This window comes from Electrophorus electricus, chromosome 14 (assembly GCF_041902795.1).
Source record: "Electrophorus electricus isolate QZ-2024a chromosome 14, ASM4190279v1, whole genome shotgun sequence".
Lineage (NCBI taxonomy): Eukaryota > Metazoa > Chordata > Actinopteri > Gymnotiformes > Gymnotidae > Electrophorus > Electrophorus electricus.
In genome coordinates, this window is record NC_137510.1 from 6,946,593 (window position 1) to 6,965,423 (window position 18,831).

The following is an 18,831-nucleotide window of genomic DNA, read 5'->3' on the forward strand; positions in this document are numbered from 1 at the left end:
ACCACTTGTAATCCTCCACAAAAAAAAAAAACAACCAAAGAAAGAAAAACATCTATTTGTGCAAATGTGTGACTATGCAGTAAGTTTTTAAAATGAAAATCTAGGTTTTTGTATGCCTAAATGACTGTAGTAACAAAGAGTGACACATAGTATAATGTTATTGTTCAAAACTGGCTATTGTTCATTAAAATGAAAGACAAAGAGCAGCTACATTTTTCAAAAGCACAAAATTGTAAAGGTTTTCTTTAAAAACAAACAAACCTTAAGTTATTGGAAAACCAAAAGTAAGAAACTTCAGAAAAATGTATCAACATTTGAAACTGTATTTTCAATAATTCAGTCAATAGCTCTTTCTCAGGGTCTCATGACCTTTAAGGATTTCTATTGACTATTGAGAAAAATGAGCTTAGTTGCACTGCTTTAAAAGATCAGTTTAGTGCCCAAGGCCATACTACTTTGCATCACAAACACACACACACACACACACACACACACACACACACACACATACATACATACATACATACATACATATACATATATATATATATATATATATATATATATATATATATATATATATATATATATATATATATATATATATATATATATATATATATATATATATATATTGTTCTGAGGTGGGAGGCACCACTGAAGGTGGTGGAGAATGACCAAACTAAGATCCAGATTGACCAATCATAAGTGATAGCAACATCAAGACCAAGGAACAAGAAAAGTTCAAGAAATACCAAGGGCTGAGAGAAGAGCCGAAAAGTTGTGGAAAGTGAAGGCAACTGTGGTTCCAGTAGTTATCAGAACACTAGGGGCTATGACCCCCAAACTGGGAGAATGGTTCCAGCAGATCCCAGGAACAACATCCAAGATCTCCATGCACAAGACTGCAGTCCTGGGAACAGCTAAGATACAATGCAGGACCCTCAAGCTTCCAAGCTTCTGGTAGAGGACAAAGGCTCTTTATCAGCTTTATCAGCTGAAAAGTAGATGTTTAAATCATAACAATAATTCCATGGAATTTTAAAGTTCAGAGAGTGTAGATCTTTGAACTTCATTGCTAGCATAGCAAAAACTGGCAATGCAAACAGATGTCATAAATACAATGTCCAATAGTATTAAACTGCCATGTGACTAGAAATGAAAAATCTTAAACTCTGCGTGTGTGTGTGTGTGTGTGTGTGTGTGTGTGTGTGTGTGTGTGTGTGTGTGTGTGTGTGATAGTAGATAGGATGAACAGTACTGTTAACAGATGTGGCAGTCCCAAGTGATGGAAACATGAATATGAAGATATGAAAAGTAGAAATATGAAAAAGAAATGAAATATAGCATGTAGAAGGTTACCACCAAAGTTATCTTAGGGCACTTGAGGTTGTGATAAGGGCACTTGAGGTTGTGACCCCTAAACTCAAGGAGTGGCTCCAACAGATCCCAGGAAAGTGCTTCTGAATCCCAGGAAAGTGCTTCTGACATCAATCTCAGTCCAGAAGAGTATAATGCTAGGAACAGTGAAAATATCACAAAACACCCTCAAATTCCCAGGCCTCTGGTAGAAGGCTTTCCTTGCACAGCCAATGAAGGCCCTCTCTCCAAAACATTCTGTTTCTCTGGAAACATTGTGTACTACTCTACCCATAAAATATCAAAAATCAAGGCTTGTTCTTAGATCTGTCAATCAAGTCAAGTAAAATGTATTTATATAGCAATTTTTACAACAGTTGTTGTCACAAAGCAGCTTTACAAATGTCCGAGTCCAAGACCCCAGTGAGCAAACCAAGAGTGACAGTGGCAAACAAAAACTTGCTAGAGCATGAGGAAGAAACCTTGAGAGGAACCAAGATTCAAAGGGGAGACCCATCCTCCTCTGGCTGTCAACGGACACTACTATAGCAACAATATAAACAATAAGGAGCAGAAAAGTAGTGAAAAAGAGAGAAAAAAAAATCACATTGAACATGAGAATATATGTTCTTACACCCCTACAAATCTAATGTCAACATGTTTCCAAAAAAACTAAATTAAAAAGGCTTATTTAAGGCGGTTTATCTAAGCTAGCTGTGGCCTGAAAACCCCCAAATTTTGTCATGTTTTAGTTACTGGTAGGACAGCCTGCAGTGACATTTAGCAGACATAGCCCACATGTCTTCACAATGAAGTCCTTACACTGTTTTCATAAAAAGATGCACATGTATTTTTGCACCCACCCACACACTTGCAAACAAGATGCAAAACATTTTAAACAGTTGTAGGACATTGTCACTGCACAATGGAAGTAAAATGCTCTTGCTTTAATGCAGTGTAGAACAATGTATGTAATCCCCCCCGCCCCCTTCGGTAATTGGGTTTGGTAGATAAGAAATCAAGCTCTCACTGAACAACTTCCTACTGTGGCAAGATAGAAAATGTGCTTAGTGTGTGTCATTTTAATTACAGAGAGTTCAAAGGCAAGAACTGCCATTAGGTGCATCCTTCACATCGTGATTAATTCTGTTCTGTTCTGTTCAGTATTATGCACTATGTTCAGTATTATGTTTAATTCATGGAATGCACTATTTAAAGGTTGTTTGATTGGGCTTGTGTGGTTCTGGGTGCAACTATTAAACCCTGAGATCCATTCTAGAGTAAGAGTTGTAGGAATGGTCTACTGCTAAACCCAGAGGGAAAGACCCAGAAATGACTATGCACCCTTGAAATAGTGCAACTCTGTGTCATTCTTTTTGGCTGTTATGAAACATTATTTCAGCACCTGGAAACACCATGCATTTCATGAATATATGGTTTACAGTCCATTTCTATACCATTAAGAGAAAGAGACAGATCTATTTTGCTAGCAGTAGAGTGCTCAAGGCATTATTATTTTCTAGCTAATCAAAAACCACTTTAAACATTTAACCTGACTATCTTTATTCAGGTTAGTTAGGTATTTATACAAAACAACTTACACACAATGCTAAAGTGACATTATATGTAAGAGTGTAGGTTGGCTTGCCTTTACAAAAGACCAATGAGTCAATAATACAAACCTGGGTCTAGTATCTTTGCCACTGAATTAAATGTTGTGATTCCACAAATTGGAAAGATCTGCCTTCCGTTCATGATAAAATTACAGAAATACATCATGTAGGGTTTGAGGAGCTACTATAATCTCCTGCACTGCACTGTGTGCAATGCACTCCTTCTGCTGCTCCCATCACTTTTTAAAGTCAAATCTCTTTTCTGTCATATGCATAAAGTCACTCAAGTTCTTACTTTCATGTTATTCCTAAAGGCTTCACGAAAATAGTGCAGTGACAGTGAAATACATAAATGCCATTACTAAATAGGATTAACACAAGACAAGACCACTGTATACAGTATATACTTACAAAGAGTGTGAACACAGCACCCATAGCATATTTGTTTAACATAGCAAGCATAATCACTAAAGTGACAAAAGCTATTAAAGTGAGCATATTGAGAATGAAACAATATATGCAATATTAAATGTATGATAGATCTGTGCAGCAGAGTATAGTAGTACACTGACACATTAGTGCACATTATTGCACATTAGTGCACAATAGTGCCTGTTGTGTATGACTTTGTATGACAGCGCAAGCTTCCAACATGTTACACGTTTGAGTGAACAAGTAAAAATTTTTTTACAGTCTTACAGACTTACAAGATTAACTTAAATTCCAAGCTAGGTCATCAAAATGCTCTGTCTCTTGGTAATGTTACAGGGATGTTGATAGACAAACGAAAAAGACGTTTGTTGTTGCCGTTGTGAACACAAGAGGGCGCAAGTGGACTTTAACTGTCTCCCACACTGACCTCAAAAGTCAAGAGATCCTAGAATATTTATTTGCTCCATTCTTTTTTAACCTACAAAATACCATTTTTATAAGGTCAAAATAGGCAGTATGTAAATGTAAAGTTCTAAAGTATTAACTGTTTTGGCAAAGGATGTTCTTAGGTTGGTTTCAGGATCACTTTAGGTTTTAAAGATTTCATTCTAAAATATAAATCAAATAAATAAAAAAAAATTAAATGTACATTTTTCTTTCAGTTTTTCTTTCACAACATAGCTCATATCTTCTGAAAAAGGTACACACATGTCCAACGCTTCCAGCAACGATATGATTTTACAGGGACAGGCACCGTCGACAGCTTTGTGACAACAATGAACCTTGAACATAATGGTTTTGGGTTTTTTTTCAAAACACCTGTCTCCTTCTTCGTGGCTGTCTGAGTTCCGCCCACAAAAGCAATGGGCCTATAGTAGGACCGAGGGCCACGATTATGTAAATACTAAGTTAAACCCCGCCTCTTTTGCACCTGATTGGAAGTATTTACTCGTGCTAGCAGTTAGGTGCTATCTGTAGAGTTAGCCGCTCTGGAAGATGACGCACTGTTGGAATACGCAATAAGGATTACTCCGTTGCAGTGATTTGTCATTCTAGGACAGTGTCGAGGACCGTTATATTTGTCTTCTTTTCACAGACTTTTTCAAGATGCCTCGTTCATTTCTTGTGAAAAAACATTTCAACTCTACCAAGAAACCTAATTACAGTGAACTGGAAAGTCCAACAGGTAATATCATGTTTTGATAATGTGACATATTGAGAGAAAATAAATACGATTAATTAAATTGTTTAAACTAACTATGCTTTAGTTAGCTACATATGATGGTATAAAACGTGTGGCCTTTATGTCTTACACTTGGGTTAAAATCTGGTAGCTGCTTACTCGAAGCCAGTATTTAAAGCTGGGTTAGTTTGTTTATAGTTGAGGATTAAATGTAATGTTTTGTTTGCAGTATTTTTATCGCCATACCTGCTGAAAAGCCTTCCAGTGCCTGTAATACCTCAACCAGAAGTTCTTAGCCCGGTGGCATACAATCCAATCACCGTGTGGACTACAAGCAACTTGCCGCTTTCGCCCCTTCCCAGCGATCTATCTCCTGTGTCCGGTTACCCGTCGCCGCTTTCTGACACCTCTTCTAAGGGCCATAGCGGCTCAGAAAGTCCGAGGAGCGATGATGATGAACGGATGTCTTCCAAACTGTCTGACTCGCACACTTCGGACGCAGAGAAGTTTCAATGCAGTTTGTGTAACAAATCGTACTCCACGTACTCGGGACTGATGAAACACAAACAATTGCACTGCGACGCACAGACGAGGAAATCTTTTAGTTGCAAATACTGCGAAAAGGAGTATGTCAGTCTTGGGGCCTTAAAGATGCATATACGGACACATACACTGCCTTGCGTTTGTAAAATGTGCGGAAAAGCCTTCTCCAGACCGTGGTTGCTTCAGGGACACATCAGAACGCATACCGGTGAGTAGATTCAGCCAGTTGGTTACCAGCTTGTATGTGCATAATTTGACAAATGGTTTTTAGATGGGGAAAGTTTTTCTTTTAATCTGTGAATCTCATAGCAGATTTAGAGTATCATGTTTCATTGTGATACATGATGGTAGCTTTTGTAGGCTTCAAACTAATAAAAAAAAAAAAAGAAATTTAATTTCTAGTGTTTGAAGTTACATTAACTATTTTGGACCTTGTATTGTTCAGCCATTCTCCTGTTGGCCCTGCTGATGACTTACAGCCCAAATGCACTCTTACCGGAGCAATGACGTGTTTATTTGGTGTCCCTGTTGTGGCAGGTGAGAAACCGTTCTCCTGCCCTCACTGCAGCCGAGCGTTTGCAGACAGGTCCAACCTCAGGGCCCACCTGCAGACTCACTCAGACGTGAAGAAATACCAGTGCAAAAACTGCTCCAAAACCTTCTCCAGGATGTCCCTTCTGCACAAACATGAGGAGTCAGGCTGCTGCCTAGCCCACTGACAGGTCCACATAAAGAAAGAGCTCTCTGACCTTAAGGTGCCTTACGATTTAAGCCACTTTTCCCTCTCTGTGCAGGGGGAAAAAGCATGTTCAGTGAACACCCAGTAGCCTTAACTCCACTTGTGCCTTTGACTTACTTTTCTGTTCCTTTCAGTTAAAAAATATCAGTTTATCATATGCTCTGTCATGTGCTTCCTATTTTAACAGTATTCTTACTGTTTTCATCAGTGTTGGGCTTTTGCCCTGTGTACTGTCTTATTGTTTACTGTTATGTGCTTTTTGAGAGGGCATAATAAGAACTACATATGCCCTCACTTGAGTAGTAATCTTTGCCCATTATTTTACATTACTGGATGTCTAAGGGTATGACAACTGCTCTCTTGTTATTGCTGTTGTTGTATTTCATGGCAGGTGTTTGGTGATCAAGCCAAAGAATTGCGAAGCAAAAAAAAAAAGAGACCAAAGCCATTGTTACAGCGGGAACAAGTGCAAAGCATATTTTTGTTTGTTTGTTTGTTTGTTTGTTTTAATTGAAAATATTTAAACTGTTTCATGAACAGCCAGGAGAGCACACCAGCATTCAGACTCATAATGTTCTGTCAAGTGCCTTTTAAAGTTTTGGCATCTTGCCAGAGATATTGCCCAAGACTTTGTGTTCAATATTTTTATATGTTTGAATGTATGTGTGACTGAAATGATTGTATTTTGATAGTATGCATTTTAAAAGTGGAATGGGTGGTATTTTTGTATTTCTTTTTTATACCTTATGAATAAAGTTTCCTGATTATTTTAATGTTCCTGTTTTAATGTTCAGAGCGTGAGCTGCTATCATACCTTACAGTGACAAGTTTGAAAGATTTGAAAGTCTTGTTGAATGACTCATGCAGTAACAATTAGCGTGATTTTTTTACATTAGTAATTCACTTGATGAAATGGAATGCTATCTCAAAGGCAGCAGCAACTGGCAGCTATAGTTAAATTAAATTGTAGTTGTACATTTTTATAAGCCTGCTTTGTTTGGCATCATAAATGGTAGTGGTTGTGACAGAGGTCTGACTAACACTCCTTTATTACTTGATTCATTAGGTGGAGATGTTCTTTTAATCTTTCCATGACTTGTGGCCTTGTATGATTAAGTGAGCTGTGCTGAGAGTTGTGTGTGAATGGACTACAAGCACCGACTGGCTCCAGGAGGTGTTCACGCATATCAATGCTATGAATCAAAGTGAAATCGGTTGGTGTTTGGTCTAGTTTATATTATAGATCAGCTGTTAGTAAGACAATTCTCAAAAACTCACACACTAAAAATCTTATTTTCTAAAAATGAAGTTTATAGACATTTTGACATTGTGGACATTTGTGGGTTGTTTTTAGACTTTCATATTTGAATCAGTCATTGTGGCCAAAAGTACATGTACTAAAGATTAAAAGGTAAAATACTATAGTAAAGGGTACAGTACAAAAGAATAGAGTAATAGGATAAAGGCTAGAATATTAGAATACAGGGAGAGTACTATAATAAAGGCTGGAGTACTAAAATAAATGGTGAGTACTAGAGTAATGAGTAGCATAGCCTAGAGTGCATTAAAGGGTGAGCAATTTTTTCCAAACAGAATCAATGGGCCACTTGAGCCTACTCTTTGTGAACCTGTTCAAGTCCCAAACAAACCCCAAATGTCACACTTCCTCCCTATGTTCATCTCACTTCCCTGCCATTTTCTTTGAAAGTCCCAGACTTCTGTGCCAGTAAGGATGTTATTGTCAAACAGCAAGGAAAAATCAAGATAAGTCAGGACACTAACAGAATGTGTTCAGTATAATTCCGACATTCTCAGTGTAGACTCAAGATTTCAAATTAACTACTTAGTAAGGTTTCATTGAATGTTTAGTGAATTAATTTATAAACTAGGGCAGTTTTATTTGTAAAGTACCTTCGATATTAAAACAAACCCTTCACAGATACATGAATACCACAAAAATGAATTTCTACCGAAATTCTTGTGTGCTGTCAACAAAATTGTAAACTATGGGTTGAGTGTTTTGGACTGCTTGACTACTGGTGTGGTGAGCACTTGTTTCCCCTTGTTTCCCCTGTGGGTTCCTGTGTCTTTAGTTTTTTTTTAACCTTTATTTCTTAACCTTTTTGGGTCCCCTTTTTTACCGCATTGAGACATGCACAAGGAACACGCATCATCCAGAACATCCAGCTTCTGTATTCAGCCAGAGTTCAAGGACATATTCCACAAGGCCACAGAGGAACAGGCAGTACACATTCTATCCCTCTTTTACCCTCTCTCTCTGTCTCTCTCTCTCTCTGTCTGTCTCTCTATTATACTCTCTCTCTCTCTCTCTCTGTGTATTTATATATCCCTCTCTCTCTCACTCTCTGTCTCTCTCCCTCACTCCCCTCTTTTTCTCTCCTAACCTTAACTCTTAAGCAGATGTGCTAGGAAAGACAGGACCATTCTCTCTCTGTTTCACACAGCACACTGTTTTTTTCTTTTTCTCACTGTCCTGTTGGCTGTCAGCAGTATAGACTTTTATATATTTGGCATTAGTGGCAACAATTAAGCCCAGCAATTAAGCAATTAAGTAGGATTTTTCCATATCAGCCACTTCAACTATTTGCCGGTGTTACATATCATGCAGAGGTTTATCCTCTCATGATGGTTTCTGCTCCCCCTTGTTCCCATCTTCCTTGAGTTTCTGCTGACTGTTTCTTACAAATGTTCGGCACCTTAATTCCATACCAATTTAGCCAACTTAATCTTAACCCAGACAAAAAGAAAACTGAGATGGGATAGGTCAAAAGGTCAAGATGTAAAATAATATTGTTTACTGTTAACATCTTAATGAGATATTCCCACAAATAAATTTAAAAATTCCATGGCAGCAGAGTATTTTGCATTTTGGAGAATTTTTTTCTTTCAGAAATAATAAAAAATAATATGAAGAAGAAGAACAATTATGGTAATTTACCTAAATTTTGCTGATGAGCCAGGAGAAACAGTGGAAATCAATAAACTTTATGTCACTCACAAAATCAACAAGTAAACCATATGACATTGCTAATAAAAAAGATGAACCTGTTCTGGAGCAGGCTCTGATCCTGTCCAGGCCCATGAAGCTTGATTCAGCATGTGACAGAGGTAGCAGGAATCACATTCCCTGAAGTGAATTACTATCATGTTCACTGCTATCTCTTCCAATGCTTCCTGTGCATCCTCACACAGCCCCTGATACTGTCATAGCCAAGATCATTTAATACGTTACTGATATTTGTTCCAGATTATGCTAACACTCAGAAAACAGGCAATCCTGTAATCGGCAATCCTGTAATGACCAAATTTCCACATGAAATCATCATAATATTAAAGTATGCTAATGAATTTTTCCCAATTTTAATTTCATATAACACTTGTTCTGTGTGTTTCATGTGAACAATTAGAGCTAAATCCAAACACATATGACCAGTTTTTGCCCAGAGAAAATTTTGCTTCATGCAGTTCTCCCACTTTACTGCAAATTTCGGTCCAGGTGGCCTGAGGCAAAGTGGATGCCTCTATGTGATAATTAGGAGAGTGTTTACACTACTCATCCAGTCTGGCCAATCCATCAGTTTGCAACCTTGTTTTTTGCATTTGACAGGATTTGGTTTATTCCTTAAACAGCTTTGCAGGCACTGAGATCTTGCCCTCAGTGTGTGCTGACATGTGATGTGTGCAGAATGTGCTGATGTCTGCTGAGGGCCTCCCCAGAGTAGAGCCCCAGATCAAAGGGCAAAATGGTCATAATGAATAAACAAGGTGAGAAGTCCCCAATGAGTCTAAGGCGCCCAGACAGAAGTTCTGTGTTGATCTAAAATCACTTAAACAAAGGGTTCTAATCTGTGAATAGGGGAAATTCTTAGACTTTTTTTAAGTACGGCTCGCAAAAGGTAAATCTCAAAAAGAATAGTGGGACTATAACTGTAATTTGCAGAATGCATCAAACCTAAGTGCTGCTTTCACAGAACTACATCATGCTTACATGGTAATTATAGTGGATTACTTTTTCCAAAGAAGTGTATTTTTGAAACCAGGGAAAGGATGAGCTTCGAGCAACCCTATAGGAAATATCCTCAATGCACTTTTAGCTCAGCGAAAAATAATCAGCGATAACTCTTCAATATCTGCTTTCTGAAAAATCTGGCTTAAACGAAGGACTTTAGTTTGGGCTGAACATAAAATATTGTGTAAATAAACAATGTCAGTGCTGAAAAACCCCTCACAATGAGTCACGGCCTTAAATGAGGCGTTGGCCCTTGCCATGCTATGACAATGTCAAGTCTCTCATGAAATAGAACTAGGAAGTGATCGATTTACATCACAGCCTGATCAAGTCAGTGCCTGCATTTAGCTGCATGGGCTTCATCAAAAGAGACAAAAGGTTCTTGAACAAACACCCAGGTTCCTGAAAGCATTGCCTCCAGCTTGGCATTGTAGTGAAACAAACATGCCTCAGCAGGACTCATGCCAGTATGCGATCCTCAGGACATCGCAAGATATCAGGTGTGTGTGCCCTATTAGAATTAAGAGAATTAAGAATTAGCAGTTAAGCCCAGCTACAGGCTTGGGGCAATTTGTAATTGAAAGCTATAATTGTATACATAGCACAAGTGAAATTTGAATTTTGAATTTGAATAATTATTTTATAATTGGTTAATGATTATGTGCTTGATCAAGATAAATGATCTTCCCATCCTCATATGTTTGTGTGGTTGTGTTTGGTTAGTATCAACAGATATCAATGCATCTGGCAGTAACCTAGCTACTTGGGCCCCTCCTGTCAGTCCGTGGGACCTTGATAAGGCAGTCTTTGTAGAGCTCTGGAGGTGTCTGGGACCCAGGCACCACTGGCAGTGTTAGTAAGGTTTTGGACCATTAAGTTTGAAATCACACTAAAAACTAAACAAATATATATATATATATATATATATAAAACTCTGTATACTTTACTACGATTTTGAATATCTCTACATCGCTTACTACAGAGATTTTTTTCCTATTTGTTTTTGTTTGTTTGTTTGTTTTTGCTTTTACATTTTTTTTAAATGTTATTATTATTATTATTATTATTAGTAGTAGTAGTAGTAGCAGCAGCAGCAGTAGCAGTAGTAGCAGTAGTAGTAGTAGCGGTGAATTAACTTGCCCTTATAATGAATAGAGTTCGGCGTCTCATCTTACTCTACACCTCAGCATCAGAGGCTTCGTCAGTTTAATTCATTTTAATAATATTTAGAGGACATACATAATTTGTGTCCATTGTTCATGTCTTGGCACTGCCAACGAACTACTCACCTTTTTTGCCAAATAGCTCCACACCACATTAGCAGAGGAGCAGTGTTTATTTAAGAAAACCTCCATCTTTATTTTAGAAAAAGTCCATCGCTTCTCTATGGCACATGAAGCATTTTTGTACTTGCCCACAGCACAAAGGAATGTACCGTTAGTGCTTCAGGGTGGCATCAGGCTGTCCTCTTTCACCTTTGACCCAGCACAAAAAAACACACATGCTGTGCTTTTGCTGCCATTATGGGTTCCTGAGTTATGCAGCACTGGGTCTACACCTAACCAGGGCTTGAAGTACAGCTCAGTCCTACTCAAGTAGAAGTATCATTACTTAAGATTCAGTGTACTCTGAGCAAAGGAATAAAGTTTTAAAAGCAGCCCATTTAAATGTACTCAGAGCAGAATAACTTGCATTGCTGTTTATTTGTTTCGCTTTACATTTTTGTTAGAAGTGGCTTTTCTGTTCTTTTCTAAGTGGAGGTAAATTGTCAAAATTATTGTATGTTGTCAAAGACAGACAGAAACATAGATTAAGCTCAAATACTTAAGTATTCTTTTAACATTATTATGAATGCAAACCTATTTGATTTCAGTTTAAGAGATTACCTAAATCTACAGATTAAACTTGTTACTTAGTTTCATATTAAATTGATTTGTAGGTTACTGTCCAGACATTTTGACATTAAAAGCATCAATTTGTCAGTGGGGTGATTTCATTGGCTCTATAGAATGGGTAGACAAATCATAAGATAATAGTTAAAAGGATGAAAAAATCATGTTTATTAAAACCAAGTAGTGCTTGTAGTGAGAATAAAATTGTACAGAAATTTCATTTAAAATACATTCAAATAAAGGTAAATTTGCTGCTGCATAATATTTAGTTATAGTAATGAGAGAATTGCGCTTGAATTTGATACTTTACACCCCAGCACCTCACCCTAACTCTGATTTTAGCTTTTGCAACCAAAAGGAAAACTTATAACTCTTTCAGAATTTTCCAAGCTGCAGTTGCTTAAAAAAAAGCAAAAATGTTCCCACAAAATTAGAATTTTCACATTCTTCCTATTACCACATAACATTTTTGTTCACTCACATGCACACACACAGGCATGAATGCACACATGCTCTAGACACACACACGCGCACACACACACACACACGTGCGCGCAGTGACCCGGAATGTCTTGCTAAACCCCTTGAATTACACTTTGGTCTGTGAGGTTTGTGAAGATAAATCCAAGGTTGCCTGTGAAACAGCAGGTGCTGCTCTGTCCTCTCCCTTTCATCTCTCTCTCTCTCTCTCTCTCTCTCTCTTTCTGACTTTTTCCCTATGTTTCATATGTCTCTCTGTCTCTCCCTCTCTCTCTCCAGACAGATCCAGGCTGCCCTGTCTTTTTTTTTTTTTAGTTTAATCTGGGTTGTGCTGATGAGTGTGTATGTGTGTGTGTGTGTGAGTAGAGTACACCGTGGTGAGTAAAACCAGAGGAGCTCTTACTCACTAGGATGTGGTACAGACGTTGCTCCTGTCTGGGGGTGCTCCTGTACAGACATGATGACAAGGCCCCTCCCCTCCTCAGGATTTCCACTCTATGCCTGAGTCAACAAGAGTTAATTGATTCTGAATCATCTAAGATTGAAAGCTAAAAAAGTCATCATGGACTACTAAGATTTTCCTCAGGGAGAGACATCTAGAAATGCACTAATACTTAAATACATTAATACTTAAATCTTTACCACCGGGTTAACTGAAAAAGTCAGATAATGTTAATTACTCAAGATTTCACTGATATATTGGATTTTCAACATCTTTTTTTTTTTTCAAATTTCAAATTCTGCTAATTCTACATACGACTACTGATTTTACCATTAGCACTGATCTCAAGTATCCTAATTTTTCAGTTGACTGGGCTTTATAGCTTATGGCTGTACCTGCAGGCTACTAATCCTTCAATAGTGTATCCTTTTATGTTCTAATAGGAAATGTACACGTTCTCCACATGAACATGCAATTTTTGTTTGGCACTAATATTGGCCATAAGAACATTTGTCTGAGAACTATATACAAGAAATCCCTGTTAGTTATTGTATGTTAGTTATTGTAAGGCTTACTCCTTACCCTCAGAGTAAGGAGTGTGAAGAAGGTGATGATATAGCAGTAAAATTCTATGGCATTTTTGGGACCTCTGTATACTATAGATAAATGAGTCAGCTGAATGTTTCATGTGTCTCCAACCTTGTGTTTCTCATCTGAGTCGATCTTCCATCACCAGAGTGGTGGCGGAGGACTTATCGAACACTCTGTGTACTCTGTGGTGCAATACCACGGACTTTCCATTGCTCATGAAAATTCCACTCCACAAAAGATGTCCCAGTAGAAGCAATTGCTGTTGCTATTGTTGAAGAAATGATTTCTGAATGGCTTTAAAGAGATTAAAGGGCAGATCCTGTTGTGGTGGGGTCATTTTATTAAGCTGCTCACTGAAGGATGTTCAGTATCATTTACCTTCAGTCATGTCTGTGATGTGATGACCTGGGAGTTCAGACACATATGCACACACAGATTAATGCAAGATGCAGATAAAGTCAGCCTTGTCTGTGATGACGCCATCTACTCACTCAAGCAGGGGGTTAGAGATCCGCCAGTGACTTATCTCCAGTCAATCTGTGCAGGAACCTCCTCCACATGGACGACCTAGTCAGAAATACAGACAGGGAAAATCCACTGCAGAAGGCTCATCATGCAGATTCCCATTACAGCATTTAGGTGGTCCATGTAACCCATACTGGTCAGGTACAATCTTACATCCATTTAAGGAATAGATCTCCAATATGAACTCATTATAAACTAGATATGGTAGAGTGGTTGTGCTATTTAGAGAAACAGAGCATAAATAAATAAAACATTTCTACTAATCATCAAATGTTAGCAAATGTCCCTGTATTTTATCTCTGTAATTTTATAGCGCACTTTGGGGATCATCATGTGGAATACAGAAAATCCAATTAAATAATATTGTGTTACACTTTGGAGCTAGACCTGTCTTGAATATTCTGTTGACAGTAGGGAGCAGAACTATAGTCTTCTGTCTTGCCCTGATGGAAGATCTAAGATGCACTTGTTGGTTGGGGTGTTGCCAACATGTATTGCCTTGCCAGAGCAAGCAGATTTGTTAAGATCCTGGATGTCTCCATCCACTTCCTGGCCAGGTAACATTCACAGGAGACTTAGCTCATCATTCACAGGTGAAATTCTACACCTTCTGAGATCAGTAAATGGCATATCTTAGAAGGATATATGTACATCCACACACTGTGATAAATTTATCTATACATTTTAACATATGCTATAATAAAAATGTAACCATACATTGTAACATACACTGTGTTAATAGCCAATTGGTGAAATGCAGTTACATTTTTCTGTTTTAATTGGTCAGTGTCAAAGGAAGTGGGATGTCCTCGCTATATAATTTTAGTTTGCTTCTATAATCTCTCCCTACATTGTTCAAAAGTCAATTTCCTGATAAAATCTGAAAAATTGCAAAATCTCTACTGCCTTGTACCTACCTTTGGAGTAGATTAAAGTGATGAAGGCCAACTTCTGTAGTACTGATAAAACAATATCATCTGGATAACGTTTCCAAACCATTTGACAATATATAAAGTATTTATAGCATCACTAAACCAGAGCCCTTAATGCTAAAATGATGCCATTCCTAAACCCGGAGAGAACACAGATACTTTCAAAGACGTCTGATGTGTTGTGAGGTGTTTGGTTGAAAAGAAGTTTATTGGAGATCAAAGTCGAGTGTGGCAGAGGAGCATCTTGAGGTTGCCTCTTCCATCTGATAGCAGCAGCAGTGTGTCTCCATCATAATCTCTGTTCCTGGAGCTCTGAGCTGGTCTTATCATGCTCAGCCATGGCTGGAATTCAGACTTCTGATAATTCTTGCCAAACACAAGGATCGTTTGTAAAGAAAATGTTAAAAGACAGAAGGCTGTGAGAAACTGCAAATTAGACACCATTAAGCAGCATTAGCCAAGGTTACAAAATCAGGAGGCTACACTACTGGGACTGGAATAAATTCCTCATGATATTGTGTTGTCCTATGTTTAGACATTCTGTTGTTTTGCCTTTTTTAATGCTTATCAACATTTCTCATCATTTCTCAAATGACAACTAAGAGAATAGGGGGCACAATTCTTCACTTTCCTAACATCAGTCTTTACTACTAGCACGGATTTGCCATTATGCTAAGCAATGATGTGTATGGCTCCACTGCTGGAGCAGAAAGGACCAAAAGGGAGAGGAGATGAGAAGAGAGGAGAGGAGAAGAGGGGATATGAGTAGAAAGGAGAGGAGAGGAGAGGGAAAGAGGGGAAATGAGTAGAGGGGAGAGGAGTGCATGAGGGGAGCACAGGGGAGAAAAGTAGAAGGAAGAGGAGCAGAGGCCTAAGCGAACTCTCGAGTGCTGACCTTGTGCTACTCGCTGTGGGTCTGTGGGATCTGGGTGGGGGACAGGAACTCCCAGCACAGACACTGTGTCTGCACGCCCGTGGCTCCTTCCACAGTAGAATACTTTGTTCGCGGCCACCAAGGAAAACTTAAGACAACAAAAACACACACATTCTGGAAAAATGAACATTTGAGAAGGGCCCCCTCGACTTTTTTTCTTTCCTTTAAATCTTGCGCTTGGCCTGGGATGGTAAATAATATCCCCGTCCTCTCCAAAGGGGTAACATTAACATAGCTTTAGTGAAAAGTGGCTCCAGATAACAGAGAGGCAGAGAGCAATAATTCATAAATTATGAGTGAATGAGTCCTCATGCCTTTTTAATCAGCACGGTCAGAGCTAAGGACCATGCCTTTAGGAAATTAATTTGTTGCACTTATTGGTGTTGGTGATCAGCTTTTTTCAGAAGATAAGATGCTTTCGAGTTTTAGTGAAAGAGAGATGAAATGTAAGGTAATTGCGAAAGCAGCATATTCACTGTAAGCTTCTGTTACTGCATGGTAATTGCTTTTTCCTGGTCTGAACAAAAACACAAAAACTGTGTGGAGGGTAACAAGCTACAGAAATGTTCTCTAGTTCTGTGAAGTGATATAAAAGGGAATCAAATAAATCTCAAGGCATGTTTATACACAGAGAGAGACTGAAAGAGAGAGATACAGAGACAGAGAGAGAGAGAGAGAAATATTTTCATTCCCTCAGGCTACACTTATCCAACCCCACCCTTTTGTTAGTGTAGGTTATGCCACAATGCTTTAATAAAATATATTTCTCTAATCTTCACATCAATTTTTCCAAACTAAACACTTTAAGTGAAATGCTACATCTTATTGTAGCTCAGATTCCATGTAGTTTTTTTTTTTTGTCAGCGTCTCCATCAAATCCATTTCTGTGAAGCAGCTCAGCACATGGCACAGTGAGTCATGTGATAAGGTGGTTCAGCGACAAGGCTGGTTCGCTCCCTGCAGCATGCTGCCACGCGTCCTGCTGCACCTGAGCACCTCCACACCGCATGCTTCATGTGTGAGAAAGGATGAGAGGGAGGGAGGGAGGGAGAGAGAGAGCATGGGCAGGTCTGAGCATGGCCTACCCAGACACTCATACACTTGTTCTGAGGGCTACAGGTGTAGTTCAATTGCGTGATTTACTGTGGCTTGTGGGCGGGTGGCATCAAAAAAAAGAGGCAAATCGGCAAAAAGGTCAATAAAAGCGACAGAGCAGGGATGGGTGGAAAGATGGACAGAGTGAGATCATACAGAGAGAAAGAGGAACAGATAGATGAGTGAGGGAGATATGAGAGAGAGAGAGAGAGAGAGAGAGAGAGAGAGAGAGAGAGATGCTAATGGAGGGATTATTTGTGAATGAGACAAGTTGAGTTTGCAGATATTCCACGTTTTTAGATAGACAAGCATCATAAAACTTATATTAAAAAGAGTGTTCAGGCAAGCCATGTAATAATGCACAGATTTAGGTTTGGATTCCCAAAAGCATTATGGTATAAGCATTGCTATAATAATGATGTATTATGATGTGTCCAACTCCTTTTCATATATTCAGGAAGAGCTATACATCTGCATAACATTCATAAACACCTCTTCATGTGTAGTTGAAAGTAATTATCTGAAAACCAATGCCAAGTGACCCCTGACCCATTGTGCGTTCATCTCCAACAGATCCTGAAGCAAGGCCTTGGCCTATTTCTGTCGGCTTTGTGAAAAGAATTCCGAAAAAAACCTTAAAACCAAAGTACATCTTACATCACTGACTCCGGACAATAGCTACAAATAACACAGCCTGCAGGCTAAAGTGACGAGGGATTATGGAGAAGGCGGGGGCTGTTGTTCTGGCAGGTTCAGACCTGTGTGTATGAGTGTGTGTGAGTGTACGTGTGTGTGCATGCATGTAGGTGTGTGTAAGAGGGGAAGCACTTGCTGTGGCAGGTGCATAGAGCAGACCTGTATAGTCTTTCTCTCTTGTTGTGGAGGCAAAAGGAATCCAGACCTTGTGAACAGCACCAGGGCAAGTCAGAACTGCCCTATTCAGATACCTCACCTTTGGGTAGACACCCTCCCTCCAACAAATTCATACATGCTTACACTTTTCAGTAACTTTTGGATTGGCTTTTGAACTTCAGTCCAATAGTAAATTGACTAGTTGTCACAGCTATGTGTCTAATATATGTGGTTATACTATACTTAATTATATACTCTGTATTTTAGGAATGAAGTGGCATACAATTGCATCAGATGTATTTTTATCAAATGAAATTTTAAGGAGTTACTACTGTCCAAACCACCCATAGGCCAAATGTGGACCATTTGTAATTTCTAAGAACAACTCTGTGTTGTGAGGTGTGTGTGTGTGTGTGTGTGTGTGTGTGTGTGTGTGTGTGTGTGTGTGTGTGTGTGTGTGTGTGTGTGTGTGTGTGTGTGTGTGTGCATTTGTATGTGTGTGTATGTACACGTAGCCTCAAAGCTCATAGGTATGTGAGTGTGCATGTCTGGTCTTGCATTGGCAGACCCCTGTAATCACTCTTTGCTGAAAATCACCTGTGTGTGAAAGCCAATCAGAGCCATAAAAGAAGAGTTTCAACCCAGCATGGCAGTGTTGGAGAAATAAAACTACTTATGCCACCATTCATTTGTTTGGGAGAAGTGAACTACACAATACAGAATTCCATAGAAGATCCTTCATGACTGTTCCTGTTTGCTATAATTCCAGTGAATTCTTGGTGAGGTCAGGAATAGCGTCAACTTTGCCACCACATAGATCTCAGAATGTCATTTCTTTTGGCTCCAGATTACTGAGTGTTATATATAAAATAAAATAAAAAATACATGAACTCTACAGATTGAACTCTACAGCTATATAGAAGGGGTGCAAAGAAAAAGAAAAAAGAACAGCAACTCCATTTACAACTAAATATATTATTTAAAAATATATTCACCTAATTTTCAAAAAGACCAAAATAAATTTGTAAAAACATGGAAAGACCTTGCTTCCCTCTGACAAAATCTACTAGAAACAGCTAATAGCAGATTGTAGCTCAGCATATTCCATGACAATTCCTCTCTCTCTCTCTATTTCTCCCCTCTCTGTATTTGCAATAAGACGTGGGGCCAAATTAATTGCATCATAGTT

The 18,831-nt window shown here is 38.6% G+C and overlaps 1 protein-coding gene across 1 annotated transcript; it reads left to right on the top strand.

Moving 5' to 3' along the window:
• Positions 1-4,362: 4,362 nt before the first annotated feature.
• Positions 4,363-6,642, top strand: snai2 (snail family zinc finger 2). The gene is made up of 3 exons (XM_027016929.3): positions 4,363-4,590; positions 4,817-5,338; positions 5,668-6,642. The coding sequence occupies exons 1-3, from the start codon at positions 4,512-4,514 to the stop codon at positions 5,847-5,849; spliced, it is 783 nt and encodes a 260-aa protein (XP_026872730.1). The 5' UTR covers positions 4,363-4,511; the 3' UTR covers positions 5,850-6,642.
• The last annotated feature ends 12,189 nt before the right edge of the window (positions 6,643-18,831 follow it).